The sequence below is a fragment of the Alternaria conjuncta genome, assembly GCF_024043145.1.
Source record: "Alternaria conjuncta strain BMP 0040 chromosome Unknown scaffold_2, whole genome shotgun sequence".
Taxonomy (NCBI): domain Eukaryota; kingdom Fungi; phylum Ascomycota; class Dothideomycetes; order Pleosporales; family Pleosporaceae; genus Alternaria; species Alternaria conjuncta.
This window is the reverse complement of record NW_026250091.1, coordinates 1672218-1699952: the sequence shown is the minus strand read 5'-3', so window position 1 is coordinate 1699952 and position 27735 is coordinate 1672218. Positions and strand designations below refer to the sequence as shown.

General features: G+C 53.9%; 11 protein-coding genes across 11 annotated transcripts; 4 read left to right on the top strand and 7 right to left on the bottom strand.

The window, feature by feature from the left end:
• Positions 1-278: 278 nt before the first annotated feature.
• J4E85_001687 (uncharacterized protein) lies at positions 279-803 on the top strand (the record flags this gene model as incomplete). Its single annotated transcript, XM_051465971.1, has 2 exons — positions 279-404; positions 459-803. 2 exons carry the CDS (start codon positions 279-281, stop codon positions 801-803), a joined length of 471 nt encoding a protein of 156 aa, XP_051330528.1.
• Positions 804-1006: 203 nt separating this feature from the next.
• Positions 1007-2163, bottom strand: ATG3 (E2-like enzyme; the record flags this gene model as incomplete). Its single annotated transcript, XM_051465970.1, has 3 exons — positions 1007-1049; positions 1099-1587; positions 1640-2163. The coding sequence occupies 3 exons, from the start codon at positions 2161-2163 to the stop codon at positions 1007-1009; spliced, it is 1056 nt and encodes a 351-aa protein (XP_051330527.1).
• Positions 2164-6015: 3852 nt separating this feature from the next.
• Positions 6016-6918, bottom strand: J4E85_001685 (uncharacterized protein; the record flags this gene model as incomplete). The annotated part of the gene is made up of 3 exons (XM_051465969.1): positions 6016-6098; positions 6149-6384; positions 6440-6918. The coding sequence occupies 3 exons, from the start codon at positions 6916-6918 to the stop codon at positions 6016-6018; spliced, it is 798 nt and encodes a 265-aa protein (XP_051330526.1).
• A 680-nt stretch (positions 6919-7598) lies between these two features.
• Positions 7599-10822, bottom strand: J4E85_001684 (uncharacterized protein; the record flags this gene model as incomplete). The annotated part of the gene is made up of 4 exons (XM_051465968.1): positions 7599-7638; positions 7696-10452; positions 10516-10605; positions 10743-10822. The coding sequence occupies 4 exons, from the start codon at positions 10820-10822 to the stop codon at positions 7599-7601; spliced, it is 2967 nt and encodes a 988-aa protein (XP_051330525.1).
• A 365-nt stretch (positions 10823-11187) lies between these two features.
• On the bottom strand, positions 11188-12788 carry J4E85_001683 (uncharacterized protein; the record flags this gene model as incomplete). Its single annotated transcript, XM_051465967.1, has 2 exons — positions 11188-11283; positions 11334-12788. The coding sequence occupies 2 exons, from the start codon at positions 12786-12788 to the stop codon at positions 11188-11190; spliced, it is 1551 nt and encodes a 516-aa protein (XP_051330524.1).
• Positions 12789-13264: 476 nt separating this feature from the next.
• Positions 13265-14911, bottom strand: ECM14 (putative metallocarboxypeptidase ecm14; the record flags this gene model as incomplete). Its single annotated transcript, XM_051465966.1, has 1 exon — positions 13265-14911. One exon carries the CDS (start codon positions 14909-14911, stop codon positions 13265-13267), a length of 1647 nt encoding a protein of 548 aa, XP_051330523.1.
• Positions 14912-15435: 524 nt separating this feature from the next.
• On the top strand, positions 15436-19767 carry J4E85_001681 (uncharacterized protein; the record flags this gene model as incomplete). Its single annotated transcript, XM_051465965.1, has 2 exons — positions 15436-15826; positions 15881-19767. 2 exons carry the CDS (start codon positions 15436-15438, stop codon positions 19765-19767), a joined length of 4278 nt encoding a protein of 1425 aa, XP_051330522.1.
• Positions 19768-20982: 1215 nt separating this feature from the next.
• On the top strand, positions 20983-21567 carry J4E85_001680 (uncharacterized protein; the record flags this gene model as incomplete). Its single annotated transcript, XM_051465964.1, has 1 exon — positions 20983-21567. One exon carries the CDS (start codon positions 20983-20985, stop codon positions 21565-21567), a length of 585 nt encoding a protein of 194 aa, XP_051330521.1.
• Positions 21568-21660: 93 nt separating this feature from the next.
• J4E85_001679 (uncharacterized protein) lies at positions 21661-22602 on the bottom strand (the record flags this gene model as incomplete). The annotated part of the gene is made up of 2 exons (XM_051465963.1): positions 21661-21986; positions 22041-22602. 2 exons carry the CDS (start codon positions 22600-22602, stop codon positions 21661-21663), a joined length of 888 nt encoding a protein of 295 aa, XP_051330520.1.
• Positions 22603-22876: 274 nt separating this feature from the next.
• J4E85_001678 (uncharacterized protein) lies at positions 22877-23313 on the bottom strand (the record flags this gene model as incomplete). Its single annotated transcript, XM_051465962.1, has 2 exons — positions 22877-22897; positions 22933-23313. The coding sequence occupies 2 exons, from the start codon at positions 23311-23313 to the stop codon at positions 22877-22879; spliced, it is 402 nt and encodes a 133-aa protein (XP_051330519.1).
• A 1473-nt stretch (positions 23314-24786) lies between these two features.
• Positions 24787-26294, top strand: J4E85_001677 (uncharacterized protein; the record flags this gene model as incomplete). Its single annotated transcript, XM_051465961.1, has 2 exons — positions 24787-25550; positions 25619-26294. 2 exons carry the CDS (start codon positions 24787-24789, stop codon positions 26292-26294), a joined length of 1440 nt encoding a protein of 479 aa, XP_051330518.1.
• Positions 26295-27735: the final 1441 nt, after the last annotated feature.

Below are 27735 nucleotides of genomic sequence, written 5' to 3'. Positions count from 1 at the left end.
CACTTTGGACGAACCGGTCTTCGTTCGCTACTACCCCGGCCGTTCTTGCAGCGGATATACATGTGGATCGCCACTCATTAACGTGCTTTATCTCTTCTTGTTGCATACTTACTCGGGCCTTCGACATTCTTCTCTTCATTCATTTCGCTACTTTTGACAAGAGCGCTGGTCTCTAAGGGTAGCTAGACTACGCCTATTCAGCTTTGACAGCAACCCATTTCGATCTCACTGAACAGCTACACCACCCACCCGGCATTCCTTCGTTTACCACACCAAAAATGCGCTCCTTCATCATCATGGCCATCGTGGCCCTGATCGCTTTCGCGTCTGCCATGCCCATATCACCTTCGGCGCCCCGCCTCCAAAAGCGAGCTGAGCAGTATCGCCTTCAAGGACTGCGAGAGGTATGTTGCGCATGTCATTGAATATGAAAAGGATATGGTGACTGACTGTCATAGTTTGAAATCGCCGAACGTCTCTCATCTTCCGCATCATCAGAGGTTGACCCATGGCGCATTCGATTAAACCACAAATTCCATGCCCTCTTTGATCCAACACCAACCGACGAAGAAGCCTCTTATGACGACGACCAAGAGGACTTTTCTGGAGACGTAGCACCGGGATCTGTGGAAGCGCCACAAGTCCTCCCCAAGGCTTCAGAGGAAGACAGTCTCTTCGACCGTCTGTGCGCCATGTTCCACCGCGCGGAGAGCAGCTTGGGATACGAAGGCAAGGAGCTTGATGTGCGCCGACCTGGAGGTGTGAGGGACTGGAAGCGATCTTATGGAGGCTTCCGACGATAGAGTGCAATCCAAGTTTTCATCACTTCAACCCATACGATCATGAACGAGACATCTGGTTCATCTCTAATTGATTCCGTGGTGATCCCAAAGCCTATAGCCCGCCTACCCAAATGATGTTCGCGCCCGCTGAGTTAAGTAATAATCCAAAACAATGCCGCCAATCCTTAAGCGCCTGACTAGTTACCCAAAAGACGTGTGTATGACTAGACACCCATGGTGAAATCATGTTCTATACCCGGAGTTACACTGTAGATTGTTAGATGATACTTTTCTTTGAAGTATGGAGTGAACTTACCTGGCCATGAACTTCAGGAAGACGACAAGATACTGGTCCACGCGGATAGCTACCTCATCGTCGCCACCCTCGCTAAGGACCTCCCAGTCGTCCTTGCCCTCATCCCCATCCTTGTTCTTCGCTTGCTCAGTAAGCTTGAGCAGCCGTGTATCATCGACTAGTGCTTCCATGCCGCTGTCGAGCTTGCTGACATCCTTGCCGGCTTTGAGCTTGGCGAGTCGCAGCTTCAGAGCAGCGTCGGCGCGGTCAAGGAGGACTTTCATGACGGACGCATGTTTGCAGGGATGTACTGAGGCGGTCTTGAGAGGGTTCTCAAAGAAGGGGAAGTCCTCGATGGTGACGGTCTTGTCCTTGTAGTCTCCGACGATATCCTCCATCATCTCTTGTGGTTTCAGTGGAACCGACGTGGAGCCGTAGCCTGAGAGATATAATCGCGGTGTTCGGTAGTGGGCGGAGTATGTGATGTAGAGGGTGTATGTCCGGAGGGGCCTGTTGGTCTCAGTCAGTCTATAGAACGTTGGCAGCGGGCGGGCACACTCACGCCTTTGTATTTGAGTCGGCCTTGGGGTCTCTTATGATGGCCTCCTCGTCGTCTTCGATATCCTCCATGTCGGGTATCTCGTCATCCTCCTCTGCCGCGCCTAGGTTGCCGCTCTCGTCGACTGTCCGCACGTCGCGCACCTTGGCCTCCTGGCTTGCGGCCATGCCTCCGGTCCTGAGCCAGCCGTCGTCGTCGGTCGCGCCTTCCCCAGCAGCGAAGCCATCCCTCACTATGGTCTCATCTTGGCCCGCCTCTCCCGCAAAGTTGTCGTCGAGCCGTCGGTGGCAGGGCACGCCGCGCGTTACTAGGAACTGCTTTCCTTCCGGCAGGTACGACACGCGCTTGGCAGGCGATGACGCGTCGGCCCACTGCCATGAGGGGAACTTGAAGACGAGGAAGTCGCCAGCGAGGACAAACTCCTCGGGCGTGATCTGGCCCGTCTCGCGGAAGGTCGATGTGTGGCTGATGGCGGCGGTCCGCTCCCGGAACGTGTCGATGTACGACCTGACAAAGTTGTAGGCCATGTTGGTTGCTCGTGGTTGGTCTGATTTGCGTGCGGAGTTCGAGGCCGTGGTTGAGCGGGTAGCGATGTTGTGTCGTGTATCTGTACGGTACTTGGAGGGGCGCGGGGTGGAGGCTGCCTTGCGCCGCATCGGTCCCGCGCAGCCTCCACCATCATCCCAAGCCGACGCTCCTCACCCCCACTTGTCAGCCGACAACACCCAACATTCATCACCGTCATCCGCCGCCTGCCTTCACAACACTTCATCACGCTTCGATTTCACATGACGATAGCGCACTCAGGGTCCGAGACTGTCACGCACCTTCGGCGTGACACAGTGGCGCAGAGCTGTCTAGCGCTTGAACTATCCATGGATACGCTGCATGTGTAACAGAGACCAGCCCTTGAAGCCTCATCAAGTATGACATCAGTCATTGCAGCATGCTGCTTCCCGCCTACATGCAATAGGTTCGGAGCTCACACCGTGTCTCGATACAGCTGCGCTCGGAGAGCCCTACTAATTCATAGTCATCCGGAGGGTGCGTGCACTTCGACTGTCGATATTCGTAGTACCGTCTGCAGGTATCCCTAAGATTGGTATCTAATTCCGCATACAAATCGGTATGCTACCTGCGCAGGCGAAACTCGTTTGCGTTGACCTACTGCCTTGAGCTGTGGAGATACACAGAAACACAGACAGGTGTCAGGACGCCCACGCTCGTGTGCGAGCGTCTGGAACTCGTAACACTCATGACAGATATCGTTACGAAATTTGGCAGTGCCAGATGTAGTCGACGGAGCAACAAGGCAAAACCTTGTCGCAGCGCAGCAAGACACGCCCTCGATTCGGTTATGTTACCTCTTGAGCGACAACTCCATGACCAAGCGCGCTCGTGTTACCCAACATCGACAGGTTGCCTAGCTTTAGGCTCGTTCTTCGACAGGGGGCGTTAGTGTCGACACTGAAGGGCGTGCTCCATGTCTGCGTACTGTCGTACGCCGTTGCCTGAATGCAACGGAAGATCCCCCTGGCATTCCCTCTAGCCTCGAATCTAGGGCTAACTTGAACGTCATAGCTCTCCTAGATGGGCCCTTCTAACAGATACGTACGACTGTTCGTTTTCTGAGTTATCAATTTATCGAGCTGAAGTAAATCGATGCCACAATGCTTCATAGGTAAATTTTGTCCAGAAACGATCAGTACGGAATTACAAGGCAAAGAAAATGGACCACATGCTCACCCAAGCCCTTCTAACCCCGTTCGGCGCTCACCGCATTCATTTGCTTCGAACGCACCCTTTTCGACCTCGAAACATACGACAAATCCTTGTCTGCTACCAAATGTTGCATGGGCTCTCATAGTCATTTCTCTCTTTGGTGCAACTTCAAAGTGAGTTCACAGTGTCTTTGCTATGAGGCTAGTGGCTCATGCACATGAACGTAGGTTTTGATAGACTACGACATGAATACCAACTGACAAATCCATTAAGGTTCAGTTGATGTACGGCAACCCACAGCCGGTTCACAGTCAACCCTGAACAGCCCCACATGTTCACATACGAGCTCGGGCTGCAGAAAGCGTATCCTTACCGACGTGGCGATCAGATCAGTGCTCAACAGCCGCTATAGCCATTGGGAATTCCAGCATGTGTAACGAATCTACCCGCGACTTCCGCTTATGGCAGATTGTACCCATCGTAGCAACGGCTGGGTGCCTTTGCACGTTTGGGAGAAATCATTGAACCACGCTCATTCCAAATGCAAAGTCAAGCACGCGGGAACATCTAAAGAGCTTCGTACCATATCGCAGACTGTCCATACATGTCGCATCGATTGGAAACCAAGACCATGGGAAGTACTATCGGCCGGCAGTGCTCGTATGTCTGTACCACTGAGTCACCAAAGTAACAGTGACCGATACATTACCCTCAAAAGAAATATGCTCTCAAAGAGACGGAATGGTCACAGCGGCAAAATACCCACAAATCTTCAAGCCAAAAGGCTGAGCCATTCGCGGAGCGTCAACGCCGTGCTGCCAACAAACGCACCCACAGCATATCTCAAGAAACTACGATGTACAGCGTCTCTACCAAAGCTTCAGCACTAGCCACAACACCTTCAACACTTGTGGCATGGCAGAAACAGCGCCCAGTCGATACGAGCCACTTGATGCATCTATTGAGACTGTACCGATGGCCTAATGTCGTGTCGCCTCAAGCGTCTCCCTCTGTCTATAAAGGCCCCATGCTCGACAGCGGACTGAGCATATTTCATCCGATGACAAGGACATTGCAACTATTCCTGACCTCATCACGAACAGCATATGCACTTATCTCTCGACCTCACGAACGCCACGCCGAAATTTCGAACCTACATATCGCTTCTCACAACCTGTCATTGTTGCAATGACGGATCCCAGTACAGTAAACGATCCTTCACAGCCGCGATGCGGAGGTTGACGCCGACGAATTATACCGCCCAGGCCCAAGTATGCATCAGGCTTATCTTTTGGAGGTCGACGTCGCTGATGTAATGGTGCGAAACAGTCATTGCAATTGTTCGGTGATCTGGACCACGTGCTACACAGTCGCACGCATAGCAATGTCTTCATCAGCTTGACGATTTTATCCTACCAACAGCCAGCCGCTTGACAGAAGGGTACCAAACACCGCGACAGCACCATCGCCAACACGCGATCAGCATATGCGGGGCCTATCTTTCTATCCCGCACATTTGCGTTGCATGATGGCATATTATTGAGTTCGCAGCCCTCGGTATCACCTTCTGCACAAAATCAAGCTCTAAGTACAGTCGCTCCAAAATTTGCATCTTTTGTCCTCTCTCCAACCGCATTTTTACCACGATGTTACTCATAATAACGAGCAATATCACCTTTCAACCTGTGTATTCTCAGTCAAGGAACATGCCAAGTGGTACCTTCCCTTGCTGTGGTTGGAAACATGTCGTGTCGCCAGGCTTTTAGCATTCCCGCGCCGCGGAACGCTCACCAGTGACACGAACACGGGCAGATGGGCATTCTACCACAATACCATCGAGCACATGATAACGGTTCGCGCCTCGGTGGGGACTTCCGAGAACAACGGTTGGCTTTCGTTTTCTCTGCTCGAAAAATGAGCACTGGATGAAACCCGCACTTCTCCAATCAAATGGTGACTCCCGCGCGTACAGCATCCGCTTCTTCGTTGGCAACGTTACTATGCGACATGCGGAAATTCGTATCGGAGCCGACTTCGGCAGGCAACGAGGATGCTGTGAGCTGTGAATTTGCGATCAAGGAACATGTCTCGATACTCGCCTTTCTCCGTATCCAAAGAACTTGCGGCAGAGTGAGTCACCACGACAACGACAACGATAACAATGCCCCAATGATAGCCGCATATTGCGATTCCCGTCGTTCAAAGGCAGTATCACTAGCCCCCACGTAGCGGGTATAACGCTTACAATCATAGTACAAGGCAATGGAATTAACATGGGCCCTGTACGATGCTAGCTAGAAGAGTAGGAATGTGGCTAGCGGCTGAGACCGGGATACGCTCACGACTGTTGCAATTGTGTGGCATATGCGAGGCTGTAGTCCGTTTTAGTGGCATGTGAAGGCCTCAGACGGTGATGGTTCAAGGAGTATGGGGAACTTCCACCTTCTAAGAATGGCTTGCGCTTCGAACACGTCCTGCACCGCAGTCTTTGAAGCAGCACCAGTCCAAAGCATTTTCACCTTTCACATGAAACCGGCGCATAGCTATTATTGCTCAGCTCACTGACCAACTAGATTCCTCCCAGATCATTGCTCGGTGCATCCCCCAACATGCACTGGAAAGCTAGGTGAGCGGGACCTGTTCACCCATCTAACATCCTAAACCTTGACATCAAGGCTGAAGCTCGAAGCCGACCACCTCGCAGGCCCACCCGTGAAAGCCTCCGTACCAATTTGATAGACTACCCATACATTAGCATCAAGTACGCTCCATTCGCATCGGAAAACCTACCAATCAGGTTCTGCGTGCTCGCAGGAAATTGCTGAGTCTGCTCCAGATAGTTGAAGAACAACTTGATATCCGCACTAAAGCTCTTGATATCACTATTTCCAGCCCGCACGAAACTGTACACGCGCATCGATCCGTTGTAACCGGTGTAGAGATCAAACGTGTATCCAGCGATGGTGACGGTTGCTACAGGAGCTCCAGCTTGTGAGATGGGCCATACGCCTCCCAGCCGACCGAGCCTTGTCCACGTTAGTCTTACTTTTTGAATCGTTGTCGCATGCGCTGAGAACTTACCAGACCATGAGTTCATAATCCCCACTGCTGTTGACATGATTCGGATCCGCGGCCGTGAAGACATCGTACGCCACATTCGCCCTCACATTACTAGTCTGATTATACGACCACTCCACCTGCGTTGGCATACTAGTAATCTGCGCGATCTTCTGTCCCTTTGTCAAGATCTTGCCCGCGTACGCATAGCTCTTTACGTTGTCCTGCCCGCCTTGCCATACCCAATCTGTGCTCCATTTGATGCCGCCGGAGGGGGTGCTGCCTTCGTAGTAGGTGCATTGGGAGCCGGAGGTGGCGGCGTCTTTGCCCCAGAGGTTGTTGAGGATTTCGTAGCCGTTGGCTGAGTGGTAGGCGTATTGCGTGCAGAGGCTGACGGTTTCTTGGACGGAGGTTGCGGAGCGGGAGGTGAGGGTGGGTGTGCCGACGGGGGTGGCTGAGACGCTGGTTAGTAGACCGGCGGAAAGAGCGATGAGAAGCCTCATGGTGGATTTGACGAGTTTTGTACGGGAGAATGGACACGGATTTGTCTGATTAGTGATACACGGTTCTGTAGTTCATTTTATACTAATTCTACACAAAGATCAACTTCAGCCTCGGATGCACTTCAGCCGCTCCATATGAGATTTTGTAATTGCCCGATCAGCGACCAGCCCTTTTAGCAAACCTGTTGGTCATGGCACAAAACTAAGCTGTATCGGAGTAGCCTCACTACCGGCCCTTCAGCCTCCAGATGAGGTACGAACGAGTTATTGACATGGATGTCTAACTCACGGTCGAGGTAGTAGGGCCGGTTCACTTTGTGTGGTGTATTTAACCTTATGAAGCTTCATATATGCTAGTGTGACCGGGTGTTGAACTCGGCACGCATGCGGGGTACCTAGGTATAGCAGCAAATTTGTATGCAAAGAGCTCGGTATGTTCCGAAGACAGGATCAAACATCAAAGGAATGATATTCACTATGCCGAAATCAGGGAACGGGTGGATTGTGTAGTAACTTGCTTCTCCACACGTCTAACAGCCCATCTATTCCAATCGTGCAACATGGATCCCTCACTTTGTTCCTCGCAGTAAGATACTCCACGGAATGCAATACCCCCAAAGTGTATCCCATTGCCCTATAGCAAGCCAAGCCAAGCAAATGCAAAGCAGCGACCAACAAACTCAATATATGCCTTGTGTGCGGTACTGGAAAGTATCGTAACTGATGGTCTCGTCAGTGAATGTCATCTACAGGTTTAGAGTCAAAAGTCAGACTTACAGTCGGGTATAATAGCTCCCCACACTCTTCGCAACGAGTTCCTCGACGAACCCCTCCGCCTCCTCCCTACTCAAATGCAACATGAGACGCGCTCTCAGACTATTCGTCACACTCGCCGCGCCAGCAGCAAAACAAGGCATGCTGCTCTGTTTGCTCATCAAATCGACCAGCATGATCAGGCGCTCGGCATCTTTCCTCAGCGCTTGGAACGCCTTCTTGCACAGCGTTTTGAACTCGTCGAATGCCGGGGACGTTACGCCGCCTAGGACGTCGACGTAGTCTTGCGTTAATTTGAAAGGCGCAGCTTCGAAACCCATAGACCCCGGGCTGTTGGAGAGCATGAAGCCAAAGTCGATGTGAATTATGTGGCCCATATTGTCGATGAGAAGGTTGCCGTTGTGGCGATCTTTTAGCTGCAGGACGTAGCATATCATGCTGTAGGCGGCTAGGGAGCGCGCGAAGCATCCTACACCCGCAATGTAAGCTTCCGAGTCTGGCTCGCCGAATGTCTTGAGCCAATGATCTTTGAGAGTTGCAATGCGTTTCCGGGGGTTGGTGCCTGCTGCTATGCTAGCAAGTGTCAAGCTTCGTTTCAGGGAGTGAAGGGATACACCGTTGGTGATGGTCTCGATGAGTCCGCAGGATTCGCCGGTAACCAAGATGCGCATCCGTTTTGTCCAGACTGGCACGTTTGCTTCTTCCCAGATCTTGGTGCACACTTCGATGAGCTGGCATGCGAATGCTTCTTGACGCAAGTCGGCTCCGGTCTTGACAATGACACTGATGAGATCCCAGTTCTTCATATTTCCGTATGGAGAGGATCGCCGTATTCGTTCTCGCTTGGCGCTCCATTCTTCACCGAATGTCGCGGCGCTGGGATCATCGCGATCGCCCTTCCGCTTCATACCACCAGTTTTGAGATCGTTCTCCATGCGAGCTGCACCCGCACCGGTGTTGGTCGCGACGGCCAAACCATCCTCAAGCTCCTCTGGCTCGGCACTGATCGCAGCTGGATCCGACTCTGCCATGATCGTGTCGAAAGTGGGGCCCTGGTCCTCGTTCAAGAAGTTTTGCTCTTCCAAGCTTTGCATGCTTGCGATGATCTTGGCTTTGATCGCTGCAACTTCGCCCTTTGGCCGTTTCGCACCACTCGCCTCAAGCTGTGCAAGCATCTGGGCAGCGGTGCGCATATGAGTCGCAAGGGCGGAGAAGTCTGGTTGATCCGCTGATTGATTCCGCTGGTTCAAATTCGCAGGAATCGTCATTCGCCTGATCGGACCGGGACTGTTCGACCTGCTGATCTGCGAGTCGGAAGTTCGTGGTGTAGACAAGGTGGCCACAGAGGACAGAGTGTTTGCTCCACTAGAAGACCTGGGGGCTGTGGCTTTCCCATTGGCAGCCGCAGCAGGCAAGGTTACGCGTGCCATCCCGGAAGCAAGGTCGGTATCATCCATATCCTTGATGAGCGAGGTACTGCCCAGGTCTCCAGTAGCGGGCTCGAACACGCTGTCTGAGCCATTGGGTGGAGTGCGATCAAAAGCAGAATATTCGGCATGGGTGATGTCGAACAATCGTCTCCGCGAGGTACCCTTCTCTAGCATCAGTTTCTCCAGCAGCTGTTGGTTCTGTTCAGTGTCCGGATCAAAGTCAAAGTCCTCCTCCAAGACCTCAACCATGAGCAGATAAGGTACCCGCTCTGCACTGTTGAGACTAGTCGCCTCCGCCGGATTGATGCGCACTATGCGGTGGTGCTGGCTTTGCGACGGAATCCCATCCTTGAGAGTCGGAGGCGATAATAAGGGTATATCAACTTCAGCCGGCAGGTCCTGGGCGATCAACGCTAGTTCAGCTCTCAGGGCACTCAGCCGCGCGGGCTTCGGCACAACAACCAGGCGGTTGGAGATGTCCTCGAGCGCGCTGAGAAACTGGGTCTCGTTCCGGAAGTAGTTGGATCGCAGTAGTCGTACCTTCTGCGCGCGGGACAAGGCGGTAGGGGAGAGGGGCCTCGGTGGCAGCCCGGGGTGCTTGCGAGAACCATGCTGGAGTGGGCCTGGTCCGAGGCCAGCAGTTGCGGGAGGTGTGGGCAGGGGAGAAGAGGTTTGGTCTCGGAAGTCGGGTAATGACGACGAGCTGAGCCGGGCCTCGGAGGCTATCGACAGCAACGAAGGGCGATGCTGCATCGAGGGGGTCCGTGTAGCAGCTGGCGCCCGTACAGCTGCCTTCCGCAGGTCCTTGGGTTCACGCGGCCGCGAAGACGAAGCCTTGACGGATCGCCCATCCTCGGGGTCGGAGTGCTGCTGCGCTATCCGCTTCTCCTTGGAGCGTGAGGAACTGCCCGTGACGGTCTTGCTCCTCCCGACCTTGGCCGTCTGCACATTGTCCGAGATAATGTCCTCGACGGGCCGTGGCTTCCGCGCCTGCGCAATGGCCAGGGGTCCGGCGTGGACGGGGAGGAAGGGCGCGGCTATGCTCGCCAGGACCAGGCTCGAGAGGACCGTGACGGGCAGGACGTTCTCCTTGATCTTCTCGCGGCGCTGGGGCTCGGCGGACCCGAAGACGATGCGCTGGACGCGGTTGTAGATGCGGCGGCACGTCTTGAAGGCGATCGAGTTGGGCGCGCTGGCGAGGTCGTGCAGGTACGTCTGGAACAGCCAGAAGGTCAGCAGCGCGCCGTTGACCGACTCCTCGCACAGGTCGATTATGAATTCCTCCAGGGCCATGGACTCATTGTCGATGCTGATGAGCAGGTGGCAGAGCCTGTGCCCCGCGTGTGTAAGCTAGCTGTCCATGTCTCGTCGAGGTGGGCAGGCGGCGACGTACTGCGGGAGGAAGAACTCGAGCTCCTCGTAGGCGAACTGGCGCAGCTTCGAACAGAGCACATAGTGGATTCCGACGTGGTCTGCATACCGGCTGCAGTCATGGCCATGGTCAGCAACGGGCCCCAATGCGGACGTGGGTGGAGGTGAAGGGCGCTGCGTGCGGCGGTGCTGCGGGCAACGGTGGCTTCGGGGCACATGGGACGGGGACGGGGAGGGACGGGGACTCACGCAAGGTATGCTACTGCGAGGCTCGGATCTTGGTTGAAGTGCTCAGATTCTATAAAGCGCTCTAGCAGATTCCAACTCATCTGGGACGGCTCATTGGGGCTCAGGACGGGTGGAGGGCGACGGCATGCGGTGAAATGCTCAAAAGGGTCGCATACGGAAAGATGGGGCGCGACAGGGTTCAGCGGGCGGAGCTGCTCATCTCCGCCGCCTGCGTGATAAATAGCGTAGCAATGCGACATCCACTGTATTACTGACTAATCGACTACTGCTTTCACTTTGCTTCCTCCAGTTCCGCCATACATTCCGCCTTCATAAAGAATAATCCTGCAACAATAACAAATACCCGCAGCCAACGCCGTGCATTTGACTTTTGGAATAAGCCCAACCCTCGCGCGCAGTGAACAACATATCGTACACCGGGGAATACATACAATACACGTGCAGTCTAGTCCGCAGCGTGCAGGTCGACAAAGATGTTGATGGCCGCCACCAGCACTTCAGCAAAAATGAGGATGATGACGATCCACTCGAGCAATTCACCCTGTATCGGTCAGCGGATGTACGGCAAAAAAGCACAAGTCAGATACTTACGTGAGTGACGGTCAGCTGGTCTTTCAGGACAGCAAGCAAGTCTCCGATGACATTGAGTCGCTCGGTCAAGAGACTAACTCTCTGGTCCATCTCCAGATAGCTCCTCACAGCTTGATACACCGGGTCTAGCTGCGGCTCTGCCCACATGAGCTCGGGCGCATCCAGAACCGATCCTTGCAGATGGATACTAATGCGGAGAATGAACAGTTCTCCAATCTGCATATTGATCTGCTTCTTGTTCAGATTGATCTTGCCGGAGCTGGCGATTTCAGCCGGAATGTCCTTCGTCTCGTCGATAGTGTTGTCGACCAGGTCCTCGAACAGCGACGTCTTGACACTCTGGGAAAGACCGTGACTAATCGCCAGCTTGATCATGTAGTTCTTCTTGTCGCGCAGACTGATGAAGTCGTTGTATATCCGGGCCTGATACTCGCGCGTGTAGTAGAAGTTGAACTCTTCCGTCTCGATCTCATCCTTGCCGAGCTTGTCCACTTCAAACTTGGCGATCTCCTTCAAGAACTTCTTCTCCTCCTGCAGTGTCATGCCCCAGATTACAACAGTGCCGTACTCAAACAGGAATACTTCCGGCGTATGGACGCGTGTATCGAAGTCGGGCGCGTCCATTTGAGGGTCAGAGTCGGCGTGGGTGATCGACGGCCGTCTGGGGCCGATGGCTTGTTCGTTCGCGATATCCGGCGCGTCACCATCGTCGTGCAAGTCGATGAGGTCCTGTCTCCTCCTCTCGTTCTCGTGTTCCACCTCAATGGCACTGTCTGAGAACCTTCTCGGTCTCTCTTCCGTGAAGCCGTCGAGTACGGCAGTGCTACTGACGTCCTCTGGGCCCTTTGTCGATCCGTAGTTATAGGGCGAGTATATGCATTCGTCGAAGCGCTTGGGAGCCGCTCCTCTGATCTTCTGCTTGCCTTTCAAGAATCGCATCATCTCGTCAAGCTTGTACGAGGCCGCAGTACAGTATGCCGTCACCCTGGGCAACCGCTCTCTGTCGGCCTTGCCGAGGCGGGCAGCATCTCTTCGCGCAGTCGGATCCTTTATCCTGGTGTATTGTACATAGACATCGCGTCCACTCTCTTCGTCTTCGGCTTCATCCGCGGCCGGGTCAGGAAGCAGCTTGAGCTTCTGCGCAGTTCTCGTCGTTCGCTGCGGTCCAATCTTGGGCACCGGCGCGGGAGGTATCCTGGCAGGAGCGCCAGAGCTGTTCCTTCTCCGCAGCTTACTATTTAGCGTCGACAGCATTGGCTGCCCACCCTGGGTGGTGGCAGCATGGCCGGAAGACGAGGCACTGTGCGATAGCGATCGCGACGCTGGTGGTTTGGGACTGGTAGATGTGACGGTGGGGTTGAAGGTGACGGTGCGCTGTGGCTTCGGGGGTATCGCGCGGCTTGAGCTCGACATGGACGAGACCAAGGGAGTCGTTTCGGTGGAGCTGGACGCCATGGCGGCTGTTCGGCCAATTCAACGATGGTGCGAATCAACAGCGAAGGTGAAAGCGTCACTAGAAAGAGAGAATGTCACAGTCGCAGATGCCGCGGAGTTCAGTCGGCGCCATAGACGGGCGTTAGTGGATGCGGTGGGTGACAGGCGCGTAAGCTGTTTGTGTCGACGAGACTTCGAGCCATGACGTTGTAAGGATCTATGCTTGGACTAACGGTCGCAGCACGGGCCTCCCACGTGCAAGAGAACGCTACCTGCATGGCGGCCGTTAAAAACCAACATCCAGGAACCTGGCTGCTGTGCGACTGTCAAGGTTGTTTTTAACGCCTTCGCGCTTGTGCGAGTTTGTACAAAGTTGGCATCCATGGATGCGTTCGCTTCTCAAGGATCTGCATACGGGCACTAATGCATGAAATCGGTTATGACTTTACGCAATGTGCGTAGTCACGTCTAGAAGAAAGTAGTAAGTAAACTATAGACTACAATTCGATGATCTCAGTCTCGAGCGAAGGCTTAACAATTTGAGCAGGCTGCTCCTGGTTGGCAATGCCAACTCCTCCCAACATGAAACGCCCAAAGTACAACAACGCATCCAACATCTCCTCTCCGGTGGGTATAATGTTCTCCTTGGGTAGCAGAAATCCGTAGCTGCCCGTATCTCTCAATTTGATCTGGTACGAGTACCTGACTTTCAGTTCGTGGTAGAAAAAGTCCAATGCACTGCCGCCGCTCGATTCAATGCGCGGGAAAATGGACTTGTTCTGGCCAGCAATGGCTACGTTGCCTTCGCAGGCTGATGTGACTTTGTATGTTTGGCCCTTGCGGGAAACGCGAATGGCTTTCGCCAGGCCCATGGCAAGCTCCTCGAGGTCCTCGATTGATGGAGGCTCCTCGTCGCATGAGTAGCTGTATGGGTACAAAATCTGTTGTGAGTACGAGTGCAGATCTAAGAAGCCAATAATGTCAACATTGTTTTCAGTCTCGTTCTTGGCCCATTCGGCAAAGCGTGCTGACTCTGCACCCTCGAATGGGGTGTTGCCGGGGAAGGATTCACTGCAGGGGTTGGACTGGGAAGCATCGCCGTCCCACTTGTACGAGTAGCTGCGGTCGAGGTCGATGCCGCGGCAGAACCGTAGACTGGTGGGTTGGCGGTTCTTGCGCCATAGACGATCGGTCTCCCAGCTGTAGACGTATCCGTCTGGGTTCAGGGTTGGGACGAAGACGAAATCGAACTCCTCCATAAGACGCGTCATCTCACGGTCTTTGCCGTATGCGTTGATGAAGCTCCAGGCCAGGTAGTTGACCGTACTTGTGGATATCCACTCACGAGCGTGGATGCCGCCGGTGACAAGGATGGTTTTCCGGGGCTTGGACGGCTCTTCGTTGTTCGTGGGGTGCACGCCGACACGCAGAGCGGGAATGTCACGGCCTTCATAGCTAATGCCAATGTTGATGCGGCGGACGTGGGTGGTGAACATGGACGCCATGAGGCTCATCCAGGGGTTGATGACGGAGAGGGGCTGGTAGTCTTGGAAGAAGATGTTGCCCTTGCCCGAGCGCGGGGACGGCCGGAGATTTGACGAGAAGCGATCGTTGTCGGGAACGGGTGTCGTCTCGGTGGACGGGTAGGTGTTGAAGATTGCCTGTGCGAGGCCGAGGTCTTGGAGGAGTGGTTCGTGGGCGTCCTTGAGCGACGGAGGCAGCAGTCCGAGCAGGGAAGGCACGACGTCCTTGGATACGCGCACGTCTGCCCAGTCCTCATTGAACTCCCAGACATCGAGGAAGAGAACGTCTGCTGCATCCGCCAGCGCCGAGGCCTCCTCCGCCGTGCGTATCTTGAAGCGCAAGACGACATCTTCACTGTACTGCGCGACCAGCTTGTCACCCAGCGCATCGACAACAGTGCGTGCGTCTTCACCATCTAGTCTCTTTTGGTCCTCTGGCAGCTTCCATATCCGGCGTATTATCGCGTCGGAGAGCCTGCGCCATGGTCGCGGCGGCGCATTGTGGGTCGTAGCAAATGTTCCTGCATCGTACGGGGACGGCGCTGCATCGTGCGGGGCGGCGGCTGCGAGCGAGGGCGCGAGGAGCAGCAGGCTCAGCAGCGCGCAAACGGGCTGGCGCATTCTGGCGGTGGGTGCCAAACGGGCGGAGGCCGAGTATGCGATGCGGTCGTGGCCAGCAAGCGCCGGGAAGGGGTGGAGAAGGCGTCGTGTGCCTGGCGATGCTTGGAAGAAACGTGGGAGTGGTGTGGCTGGTGCAGCTCCAGAGGCGCGCGGCCAGGCCAAGGTTTACGCCAGCGAGCGCTAGGAGGCCTCCACTGCACAGCAGAGAGGACCAGTGCGCTCGTCAGTGCCTTGGTGACAGCTGATCTGCTACCCTAAGGCCTGCGACCTGCTATCCTCCCCCTATACAGCCCGAGACTGTTATTTCCACTACGTGTCTGACGCCGTGCCGGGTCCACGCCATCGATATCTGATCTCACCTCCCCGACTAATCCTAGCAGCACTCCCTCAGCCTTACAGGCGTGCCGCATCCGAGCCATCCTAAGAGACCCCGACACGCCCTTCACTGCCCCTCTCCGCTGTGCCATGTACCGCACCGTGACCCCGTATCTGCCTTCATGAGCTGCTAGTCGGCGCGAGCAGCCATGCCTCTGCGCTCCCTCCGCCCCGGCCGCAGCGAACGAGACCTCAAGCGACGGAGCACCCTCGACCCTGCCGGCTTCTTCCACCGGCGCGCCGACAAGGACACGCGCTTCGACAGGTCGCAAGAGAACCTCGACACGAGCCGCATTGCCGCCTCTGAGGATGGCTTCCGCCCCACGTCCACCGACACGGCGCGGCCCTCGACCGGCCATGATGATGATGACGACTCCCCGCCTTCTCCGCCCGTACAGGAACACACGCCCAACACCAAGCGCTTCAGTCTGATGCGCTTCCGCCATGCCTCGGACCCCCAGCTCTCTGCCAAGGCAAAGGAACACGCCGCAAGGGACGACGATGCACCGCCCGTTCCTCGCATGCCGGGCACTCCTGCGCGTACGTATGCGTGTTCAATGTCGGAAGTGTGTGTACTGACGTAGAGCCATATAGCGCCCGCCATCATCACCACTGCACCGACCGTGGCAGACCACGAGGACGAGGCCAAGATCGCGCCTAGGCGGAGTAGGATGCAGCAATTCGCCCTGCGCAGGCGCTCCTTTGACCCGACGACGTTTGAGAAACCGACCACGCTGCGAAAGTCGATGGATAAGAAGCGCAAGCCGCTAGGCTTCAAGAAGAGCACTGGGGACCTCTTGGACGAGAAGGAACGCGCGTCGACGAGCAGCCATCGCCGGCCGGACGTGCTTGCCGATTCGCGCGAGTCGGTGGAAAGCGCGAGTTCGCTGGCGCCGCCTGCCACCAGGGCCTCCGAGTCGTCGCGATCAGATGGAAGCTCCGGCGGACACATTTCTTTCGAAACTACCTCACGGCCCTCGCACCCGGCCCGCGTTGGCTCTTCACGATTTGGCTTTGGGCGTCGAAAACAGCGCGCATCCTTATTCCCACTCCCTATGAAGATCGAGCCTCCGCAATTCCCCGATACGGCGCCTGCTACACCACGTGCGTCTACGGGCGCGAGGAGTTCTGCCTCGACCGATCATTCAATCACCGAAAGTCCACCCCTGACCGCGCGTCGTCTCAACTATGGAGAACCTGGGACACAGACGCCACCAGTCCCTTCTGCATCGCAAGTTGCTCTTGCTGCTGGTGCTCTGAATTTGGCCTCACCCGGTTCAGGTACTCTCTTTCGCAACGACTCGTACCGGTCAAGCCGATCCGCCCGCTCCTCGCCAAACAACAATGGTCCTGCACGAATGGGTCTTAGGGGGCGCTCATCCACGATGGGATCTTTGGGCGGGCGATCCGACGGCGCAGGCTCGCCAACACCACCTGGCGGGCCCAGCGGAAGAACTTCGACCTCCACGGCAGGAAGAAGTAGCTTCAGCAATCTGTTTGGCTTGAGTTCAAGATTTCGTCAGAACTCCGAGCCCCATTCACCCCGGCATGGTTCACCTGCTCACGGGTTTCTAGGAAGCTCAGGCTTGTCATCGCATCAAAACTCGATGAACATCAGCCGGGAAACTCTCATTCTACCAGAGCGTGAAGAAGGCGAGACACCTGGACGGTACCTGGAACGAATCGAGGCGAATAACTTCGATAAGAGCGTCGTTGCCAGCTACCTAAGCAAGACCGACGACCCCTTCTTGCTTGCCGTACTTAGAAGCTACATGCGGAAGTTTGCCTTCTTTGGCGACCCAATCGACATGGCGATTCGCAAGTTGCTCATGCAGGTTGAACTACCCAAAGAGACACAACAAATTGACCGTGTCCTTCAGGGTTTCGCCGACCGGTATCACGAATGCAACCCCGGTATCTACATCAACACAGACAAAGCCTACTTCATATCTTTCTCCATTATCATTCTTCACACAGACGTCTTCAACAAGAACAACAAACGGAAAATGCAAAGGCCCGACTACATCAAGAACTCGTCCTGCGATGGTGTCTCGGCTGACGTCCTCGGCTGCTTTTACGACAACATTGTCTACACTCCATTCATTCACATTGAAGACGAGGTTGACCTAAAGAACATCACCTCGAAGAAAAGCAAGAGAGTCGCTGTCCTGAAAGGACCAATGAACGACCCGGCGCGGAAAGCCGCGAAGGAGCCCATCGATCCGTACACATTAATCTTTGAAGGCAAGCTGGACGCGCTCCGACCCACGATCCGAGACGTAATGCAACTGGACGATCCGTACAACTACACCGGCACGACTGCGACGCTAGACACCAAGAACATCTACAAATTGTTCTCCAAATACGGCGTGATACAGATTATCTCCTCGCGATCGAGACCGGAAGCCTTCATGTCTGAAGCTGCCCAAGAGAATCCCTTCGGAACCTCGGTCGGCATCGTCGAAATGCCAGTGACAAAAGTGGGAGTTTTGTGGAGAAAGGACACGAAGAAAAAGAAGGCCCGATCGCCATGGCAGGAATGGGGCGCCGTTCTCACTCGATCGGGGTTGTCTCTATTCCGGAATTCTACTTGGACGAAGAACTTGATGAGCCAGCACGAGCAACATCTCAAACGCGGCGACACAGGCCCGGTCATATTCCAACCTGCCCTACCCGACTTCAAGCAAGACCACATCATCCCGATGGACGGTGCGGTTGCGCTTGTCGATGCCACATACAAGAAACATAAGAATGCGTTTGTCATGTTCTCCAAGGCAGGCGAGGAGACATTCTTGGCCGACAACGAGAAGGACCTGAACGAGTGGCTGGGTGTGCTGAATTATACTGCTGCGTTTGAAACACTGGGTGTTCGGTCAAGAGGCATGATTGGTGGGCTGTACGAAGGCCAGAAGAACCGTGGCATGCGGCGCCTGGAGTCATCCCACTCGACCAAGACGATACCAACAGCCACTGGCGAAGTTACCATAACAAGTGGTAAGATCGACAATCAGTTTGCACAACAGATGATGAACGCTAGGAAAGATCTCATGCAGGTGCGCATTACGGAGTCCGAGGACAAGCTCACCAATGCTATCAAAGAGCTGGAAGCACGCTTACGAGATGCAAGACATCTCCAAATTCTTGCGCCCATTCAACCGAAAACTCGCGAACTGGTCATACACGCTGCCGGTCGGTTATCAGCCAAGCTTAAGTGGACCCGTATCGACATTTGGCGGATGAAATGTCATCGTGACATACTTGCTCAAGAATTGGAGGACGAGAGAAAAGGCCTCGCAGATAAACAAGCGCAAGATGACCAGCCCTCGGAATTTATTCAACAGCCGCAAGTCTCGCCTCAACAGTTGTCGCACAGAGCGTCAAAAGTTAGCGGACTAGCGCGGTTGACTTCCAAGACCAGCTCAATGAACAGCGGCAACAAGCAAGCTCCATTGTCTCCTACCTCACCGGGCCGTCCAGGGACCAAGTCCTCTAGGGAGACTGAATTCGGTGGAGATGAAGCATTCAAGACACCACCGGAGACATCTCGGCAGTCGAGCCCCAGGGATCCATCGGCCCAATTTCAACCTGGGCCTATGTTTGGCCCTGGCTCATCTGATCGTCGAAGCTCATTTGCGAGCTCCTCGGCACATTCTCCGAGGATGTATCCCTCCGATCACAGGCCTTCAATATCAACGACTGGCGATGGCACAATAGGCTCCGATTCTGATTCTGACTCTGAGGACGGGTCTCGGTACGCGACTCCGCCTCCAGGCGAGGCGGGTGATTTGGAGCCCATGTCACCAGAGCCGACACCTGGAGAGAGCCCCCGACCAGAGCCTGTCGTTGATTCTGACTACGAACAATCCCTTGCTGCTTTGACAGGATCGCCCAGGTCTCACACTAAGCAAAGAAGAAGTCTACAGCGCACTCTTCGAGAGTCCCGTGGCAGCTCTTCTCACCGCCGCAGCCACAAGAGCAGAGACTCGTCGTCGACAATCACACTCGCGAGTGACAATACCGAGAGCGAGGGACTGGCGCGCGGCAAGGGCAGCTTTACAGTCCATGGCAAGAAGGCATCTGTGATCCAATTCGGCTCCGACTGGCACAACACCACAGCCGAAGAGCGCTTGGCGGCGAAGAAACAGCTCCAGGAGGCTGCCGAAGCGATCTCTGCCGATGAGCGGGATGGCACGGCAGCTGCGCTTTCTCCAGGAAGCGAAGACAATGACCCGTTTCGCCCCCGGAAGTTGTCGGCAGGCACCACAAAGCAGCGACACGTATCGTCTCAGACGATAACGCCAGCAAACTTTCGCGAGTCCTTTAGAATAGAACAATCTGACTCTGACAGCGAGTCTGACATGAGCGACATTGCCGAAGAGACGCAACGAACGTCCGACGACCAACCAACGATGAAGGGCAAAGACCCTGTTACCGAACACGTGGAACGGCCTATACATAATCTCGAGGCCTCACCAGCCTAACACAAACTCCTCTCTTCTCTTATTTCCTTCGCATTCTGGATTTCAAAAGTGGATTTATGGTCATACCAGCATCGCTTGAGCGGCTTCTGTTTCTCCTTTGTCTATTCTACATACACTTCTTCGGAACTTTGTACGCACAAAGCATGGCGCATGCGGGCATTGAATTGGAAACGCGACGGGGGCGCTTTATACATGCATAGACGGACTCTCGGATTGGCGTTTGCTCGAGATTAGGATTGATGGAAAGCAAAGTAGGGCTTGGTGTCAGGGCATACGGTTGATACCAGTGTTGCTGCTGTTTGTATGTGAATTACGATGTTCCCTTCGTGGATCAAAATATCGAACTACCGACTTATACGTGTGCTGTTATGGTGTTCAGTGCCGTTGTGCCGGCTCCGTGATGATGGCGCTAGTACGAATCAGTTACCCAGCCTTCCAGAACCGTTTCCCGTTACCAGTACCGACTCCTCCACCACACCTCAACTGGTATGCATGACCGCGGTCCATGACTGCGCTTCAATCGCGCACCCACATGTCTGCAAAAACCCGCCCGCCCTGCGCCTCAATTCCCTCACCTCGGGCAAAGCGGCATTGAACACCTCCTTCTCACCCTCCTGAACCCCATCCTGCATACGCTCCTGAAGCTGTCCTGCATGCCCTCCAACAGCCAAACCGCGTTTCGCATGTCCGCCAAAAACCAGGCCCCACTCCACGATGCACAATAGCGACCCACCTGCTATTGGTAGAAACAGTGAGGTTCTCGGAGCTCGGCAGCCGCCTTGGGCCTAAGCGAAGACGGTATCGATCATCTCAAACCAGAAACGTCGCGTCGGCCCCTACCAGGTGGACGTGACAGCCCTGTCAGAAATGTCGCGAAGTGTTTTGGTCGTGAACTGGTGATACAGGGAGGTGTGCCTTATTGCCGTTTACGCGCCTGAGGGGGTATGATCTCACGATGGTGGTTGTTGTTTTTTATATAAGAGAAGGGGTGTGGCCGCCGTTGTGGGTTTTCGAGTATCGATCTTTCGTCGGTTTCGTTCGCCCCAGTCAGTCTTTACACTTACGTTCTCTTTTTCGTTCTTTTGCTTGCCCTCCGGTTAGGGTATTTTACCTTACTTTTATTAACGTTCGTTGATTACTACTATACCCATTCAACGCTGTTGCATATTTTTGCCATATACATACAAGACGGAATCTTCGAAGACGAACACGAAGATGTACACCCACGCCTTCACCGCCCTCACGCTCCTCAGCGGCCTTGTCGTTGCTGCTCCTACCGCCAATATCATACCCCGTCAAGGCAATGCCTGCTTCATTGTTGGCAACGAAGTCCTTCCAGGCGAGACGGCCACTGTAGTCCAACAAATCCAAGACAAGGTCACCTGCGACGCCAACGCAAAGACAATCGAGAACGTCCCCGACGTGACCTCAGGCGGCCAAACCTTCTCCAAGATCAACTTCGCTGCCTCGGGTCAAAAACCAATGGAATTCGCCACCAGCACCTTCTTCACCGCTGTACCACTCGCCGACTCCAACCTCGAAGCTTTCCAGGACGCGCTCAACGTTTACCTAGCCACTGAGGCCGGTCTACGCAGCTCAGGAGGCAACTTTGGAATCATCAAGGCGCCCAAGTTCTTCCTCGAGATGCAGATCTCAAGGATTCAGACTGCGAGGGGCCAGCCACCTACGGACCCGGCTCAGCAGGTCGACCACTTGAGGGACAAGGTTATCGAGAACAACATCAGAGAGGATCAAGCGATTATGGATCAGGTTACCCAGTTGGCTACTCAGCTGTCGTAGGGGATGCAATGGTCGTTGGTGGAGCAAATGAGGGAGGATACCGGACATGTAGCAAAACCGTCAATTAATCACATGATACCCGTCACATTTTGTTCACAACTTGCTCTCGCTACTACCACCCACCTTCCCTCTCCACCCCGTCAACGTAGCACCGCCATCCATCTCAACGGCATTACCCGTGATATGCGCACTTGCCTTACTGCTCAAGAACAAGACCAGCCCACCAAAGTCACTCGGCTTGCCAATACGGCCAGTCGGCTGTCCCGCCGTCAACGCATCTGCGAATTTCTCCAGCCCAAAGTTCGTCATGCGCGAGGGGAAGACACCAGGGCAAATGACGTTGACCATGATGTTCTTAGGAGCGAGTTTCGAGGCTTGCATCTTGGTGAGGTGGATGCATGCTGCCTTTGCAGGGCCATCTAGTTATTTCGTTAGTAAAAAGCAGTCTAGTAAAGGAAGTGATTGGAACGTACAGCTATAAGTCCCAGTCCCCGGATTACTTAACCCCCCACCCTCCCCCGTCGTAACATCCACAGTCGTAATACCCGCCATACTAGCAATATTAATAACCCTGCTTGGATTATGCGCATCCGCCCCCTTAGCCAACAGCCCCTCACACTCAACCGTCATATAGAATATACTCTTCACATTCAACGCATACAGCTTATCCCACGCATGTTCCGGATAGTTGTAGTAATCATCGCCCCAGCTCGCGCCCGTGTTGTTCACCAGCACCGTCAGGCGATCTGTTTGCTTCTTCAGCTCCGTGCACAGAGCGAGGCAGCCGGCTTTGTCTTTTAGGTCCGCGACGATGTAGGAGCATTTTCCGGGGCCGAGGGCGTTGAGGCGCGCGGTTGTGGAGGCGAGTTCGGATTCTTTGCGCGACGCGATGAAGACGCGCGCGCCGTTTTGGATGAAGGCTTGCGCGGCCATTTCGCCGAGGCCAGTGGCGCCGCCTGTGACGAGGACGACGTGCGAGGTGTAGTCGAAGAGCGTGCTGACGCGCAGGTCGTCTTTGGAGGCGGCGTGCGTCATCGTGGGTGGTGGTGTGGATGGAGGGTTGTGAGGTGGCTGAGGTGGAAATGGGTGTAGAGGTGAGGTCGATCGACTTTAGGCAAGCTTCAAGGAGGTATGTGTATATGCACAGAGATACGCAGACGCGTCGAGGTCGATTCAGCCATGCCGGCAGAGCTGTGGTGGAGAGATGGCATGGACCTCGGCATCTTGAAGCTGTTTGCGGGGTGCTAGCGTCACTTGCGAACTCCACTGTGACCATTCGAGATATCGGTACGTTTTCTTCGATTTGCACTCAACCCGTAATGATGTGATTCTGAAACGTCTTTACATACGGACCTCCCATCGTACCACTCTGGAGGCGTCCTCTTCGCTGCTTGTTCCACGCTCGGCTTTCAGGTTGTCCAGCATCTCTACTGGGTTCTCTACGAGGTATACGTTACTGAGTGGCGTTCCACGAGTGTAGACAGACCGAGGATGTGTCCAGCTACCAACACCAAAGACCCACTTTGTTGGGGGTCGGTCCTCTGGGTTCTCTGCACATTTAGGGTCATGCTTGATCGCTTCCTTGAGGTATCCAATGGCGGCGTCTATATCCCCAAGGGCTTTGCAAACGACATGTGCCCTGAAGCTCAACAGAGATTTGAGCTTGCCAACTTCAAGCTGCCATTTTTTTGAAGCTAGCGACGCTTCTTGCGCACACATGGGCTGATCGGATAAGAAACTGATCATCTCTTCAGCATCCTTGCGCGCTTTCTGGAGCAATGCCACACTGTCAGATGAACCCGTTGAGAATCTTGGAAATGCGATACTTCTCAGGTTCGCAAGTGAACCCCTTGAACCCTCCTCTTTCGACTCCAATATACCTGCGCGATGGCAGAGGGCTTGTATTTCGCCTGCAGCGATGTCGCAAGTCTGGAGCCATAATTCAAGAACCCCGTCTCTCGATGTGTCGTTGCGTATGTCGTCGGAAAGATATGCATAGGCCATACGAGCATGCTTGATATCGTCCAGATGGTCAAGACAGTAAATAGCAGGCCGCTCTCTCATCAAGTGCTCTCTTAACTTCATGGCCCAAGGAGAAGTGATCATGTCATTGGTGCTCACAATGTGAAATCTAACGCGGGCCTTCGAAATGGGAAGCAGCAGAGGTTCAATGAGAATCTCTTGGGCTCGTTCAAGCGTGTGTGAGAATGTCTCAAAAAGCGACACATATAGGGAAGTGTTTCCAGACCTGACGCAGGTTAAGATCCGCCTTCATGGTATAATGAGAACTGCAATTACTCACCGATTTTGATGACCTTTGCCAATACGGATCAAGATCGGCAGGCTCGAGGCTGGCAGCAAGAAACACGATGTATTCTCCATAGGATTGGGGTTGCGGTTGCGGGTCGTGTGAAATTCGAGTTCCATTGCCACAGGAAAACCTGAAAACTCCTTCTTAACAATCTCATCGCAGGATTGCAATTGTGAGATAAGTGGTACGCGCGGGCAATCCACCCGGCGGCCGCTGGAATACCTTGGACACCCGGGTAGCGCGGGTATTGTTCTGTCGAATATGCTCCGAAGAAACCATGGGTGATTACTCTTAACAACCACGCACAGTTGACGTCTTAAAAACTGGAAGATCTCTGCGTTGATTTGTCGGCTCAATGTGAGCAGTTTACATAATGGCGATGAGGGTGCAGACGCCTGGGGAGGTACATCTAAGCGGCGGGTTCCTGGTCTTGGAGCTACGACACTTCCCGTCTGGGCATCTGAAAGATACGGATCGCTGTATCCAGCTGGAGTGTAGGTCAAGAGCTCGTGATAAATCTGCTCACGGATTGTGATCGGTAAAGTCTGGAAAGTGTTCATTACGAGAGGCTGATGGCGGTAATAGTGTCGTGAAGAGAGAGTGGTGTCTACCATGATTCGAGAAGAAAAGGCGATGTAGCCTGCAGGCATACCTATAAGGCTCTAGCGTGGTCCCAACCGTATGATTAGGCAACCAAGATCCTTAGAATTGCACGCCTGACAGATGACTCACGTTATACCTAAATTAGGATGTAGCGATATGTACCTCTTATCGAATGCTGCAGCTTCATGCAAGGCGAAATGACGTGTTGTGCTGCGCCTAGGTAATTACCTAGGTACAAAAGGGCCACTCGCGTCCGACATGGTCATAGCCAAAACACTTGCTGCTCACCTAGGTAGGTAAGCGCAATGATCCAACTACCTGTCGAACTCCAACGGGGTTGTATCGATTTCCTTTCCGACGATTTGGCGGCACTTAAGGCCCTTCGCCTGGTAAACAAAGGATTCCACGAATTGGCCTCCGAGAGTCTCTTCCGCACAGTATCCTTCACGAACGTTGGAAACAGCCCTGAAAGATTCTTGAATATCATTCATTCCTCTTTACGAAAGCATGTACGTCATGCCATCATCAATACTTCCGAGTACCCCGACAGGGAGCAAAATGAGGAGGATGAGGATGAGGAGCAGGATGACGACGATGACGACAACGGGAGATATCTAGCGGATGGACCAGACATTCTCTGTACCTTCGCTGACGCCATCACACAACTTCCACAGTTGGAGAGTTTGAAGCGGATAGAGCTAAAGTTCTCGAGCATTTGCACCGTGGAGGACTACACTCACACCAGATACAGAGATACTATGCTGCAGATTAGAGAGGATGAACATTTCCGGGCGAAGATGCAGGACCTTTGCTTCCAGGCTTTGGCGCAAAGTGAGAGCTTCGAGAGTCTTACGATCCAGAACTTGCAGGATGCAATGCCTCAGGATGTTATGGAATCAAAAAGCTTCCTAGCCGTCAGAGAGCGCTTAACAGAATTGCGACTGAGAATTCTGAGGTACCACGTGGAACCGGAAGGTGGACAGAGTACGTATGCAGACGCGCAGCACAATGGTTTAAGACGTTTTCTCCCGAAGTACTGGTTGAAGCCCACCACCAACCAACTCACACGGTAAGTCTCTCTGTACAAGTCTCGAGCTATCTGTGAGTCATGTTCTGATTTTGCAAATAAATCTCTAGTCTTACGCTCGATTGTGACTGCCTCTGGGGCGTCTGGCCTTTCACGGACTTCCGAGAGGTCGAACCGTTTCCACACCTCAAGTCGTTGTGTTTTGGCAATTGGACCATCGCGCATGACTGGCAGGTCGACTGGATCGTCGCGCATGGAGCTACACTAGAAAGTCTACTTCTTTGCGGTTGCGGTGTTGTTCGTTATCTGGCTTTGCTCGACAGGGGAATGAAAGCGAACTTCCCTCAGCTACTTCCACAAAAGGGTGACGACGAGACTGATGATGAGGATGACGAAGGGAGTGATGATGAGGGTGACGATGAGTTTGACAGCTTCGGTCTTTCTTATGGACCTGAATGGGAGATGGAGCCGGATATTCGTTGGCATCATCTATTCGAACGCTTCCGAGTTGGCCTCCAACGTCTTCGGTACTTCAAGTCAGGCTATTCGCAGGATTATCCCTTCGATAGCCGCTACAACATGCGGCCCGATCACCCCATGAATGCTTACTACTCCCTTGACTGTCGCAAACCACCGGGATTCGAGCCAATCGGGTGGGACGTCTACGAGCCTGAACTTGAAGAAGAAGCTCAGCGTAGGCAAGAGACAGACCTCCAGGAGGAGGATCGGCGTGCTCTAAATGCACTGATGGAGACAGTGGAACAACGGGTTGTTGAAGCTATTTGAAGTCGACCAAAAATGCAACATCATGTCGACTTATACATGCTTTTCTCATGCAAGATTTTCCCCACCAGGGGTGGATAGAAGTCATGAAGCACTTTGCCGCTTACATACATCTCAATTTTGATAGGTTAGTAGTCTCCAAGATAAGGTATACTTCTCGGAGAGCCAAATGATATCCTAGGAGAATGTGACACATATTGTAGCCACCCCTAGTTGACACATCTTTTCAAGAACGGTCGCAGACGGTAGCCGAGTACTATCTCGGTGTGTTCATTGCTAAAGGCTCCCATACTCCGTAGTCGCGCAGTCTTTTCCCTGAAAAGAAACTGAGAGCATCTTGCTAGGTTGACTAGACTCGCGTAAATTGATATCGAAGACACCGGGTACAACCATCGGTCTTCTGAATTGCACTTCCATCCAAGAGGAAGTGCTGAACAGTGACTGCGAGCTTCTCGAGTCCTTCAGTTGATGCAAAGCTTTAGCGACTGCATGATTTCCGTGCGCAATCTTTCCAGGTAGACCGAAGGCCTTCGCCGCCGCTCCCGATAGGTGGATGAAGTTGTAGTCCTTGCAAATCGCAGCCCATTTCAGCGGGTCGTCGACTGACATCGATACCTGTGTGGTGCTATCAGACATCTGTGGTATCGCCATGCTAGACCTGGTCTCATGTGAACTGTTCCGGATTTTCTTGGACTGTGGCTCTCTTAGTTCTAGCATGGTGAAGATCTGGCGAAAGATGATATCCATAGTTCCATCCTTCCTACCAGTGGGAGTGGTGATCACGACCTCCAGATCCCACTCGATGCCTCGTTTTGCTTGTCGTGGGTTGTTACTCGCAATCGCCTTCAGACGGGCTGTTCGTAGATCTACGAGTCTCGACAGGTCGCATAGGTCAGGGCGTAATATCTCGAACCTATTGCGCACGTTGACTGCGCCTAGTGGATTGATGGGACACCAGGGACTGGTGAGTAGAAGTAGCATTGCGGGCTCGGTCATGGCTGAAAGAAACAGCATAAGGTGCGGTGCTGAGAGCTCTTCTCCTGTGCTGCTTGTCCCTCCAACTGCTGATTGATACCGAACAACATCGTCTGCATCTAGAGTGAATGGGGAGTCAAGCTCTAATGCTGAAAGTCTGATGCGCGGAAACCCGGGAATTGCGTAAAAGATTGATTTTGCTATCATTGACAGGATCGCTAGCACGACCTCCCCCATGCGAAGTGAGGCTGGGGAAAATGCCAGAGTGACTCTTCTTGGGCTAAACAGCAATGGCGTCAGGCGGTACCCGAATGAGACGAGCACGCCGAACAGCATGCCCGATATAAGAAATAGTGTCATGCTGGAAGGCTTGCGATGAATCCGATGCTCCTAGGTACATGTGCAGGTCGTGGATGCCAGATGCAGAGGACCTCGGGAGTGCCTCCGTAGCTAGCGGCGCCGATGACGT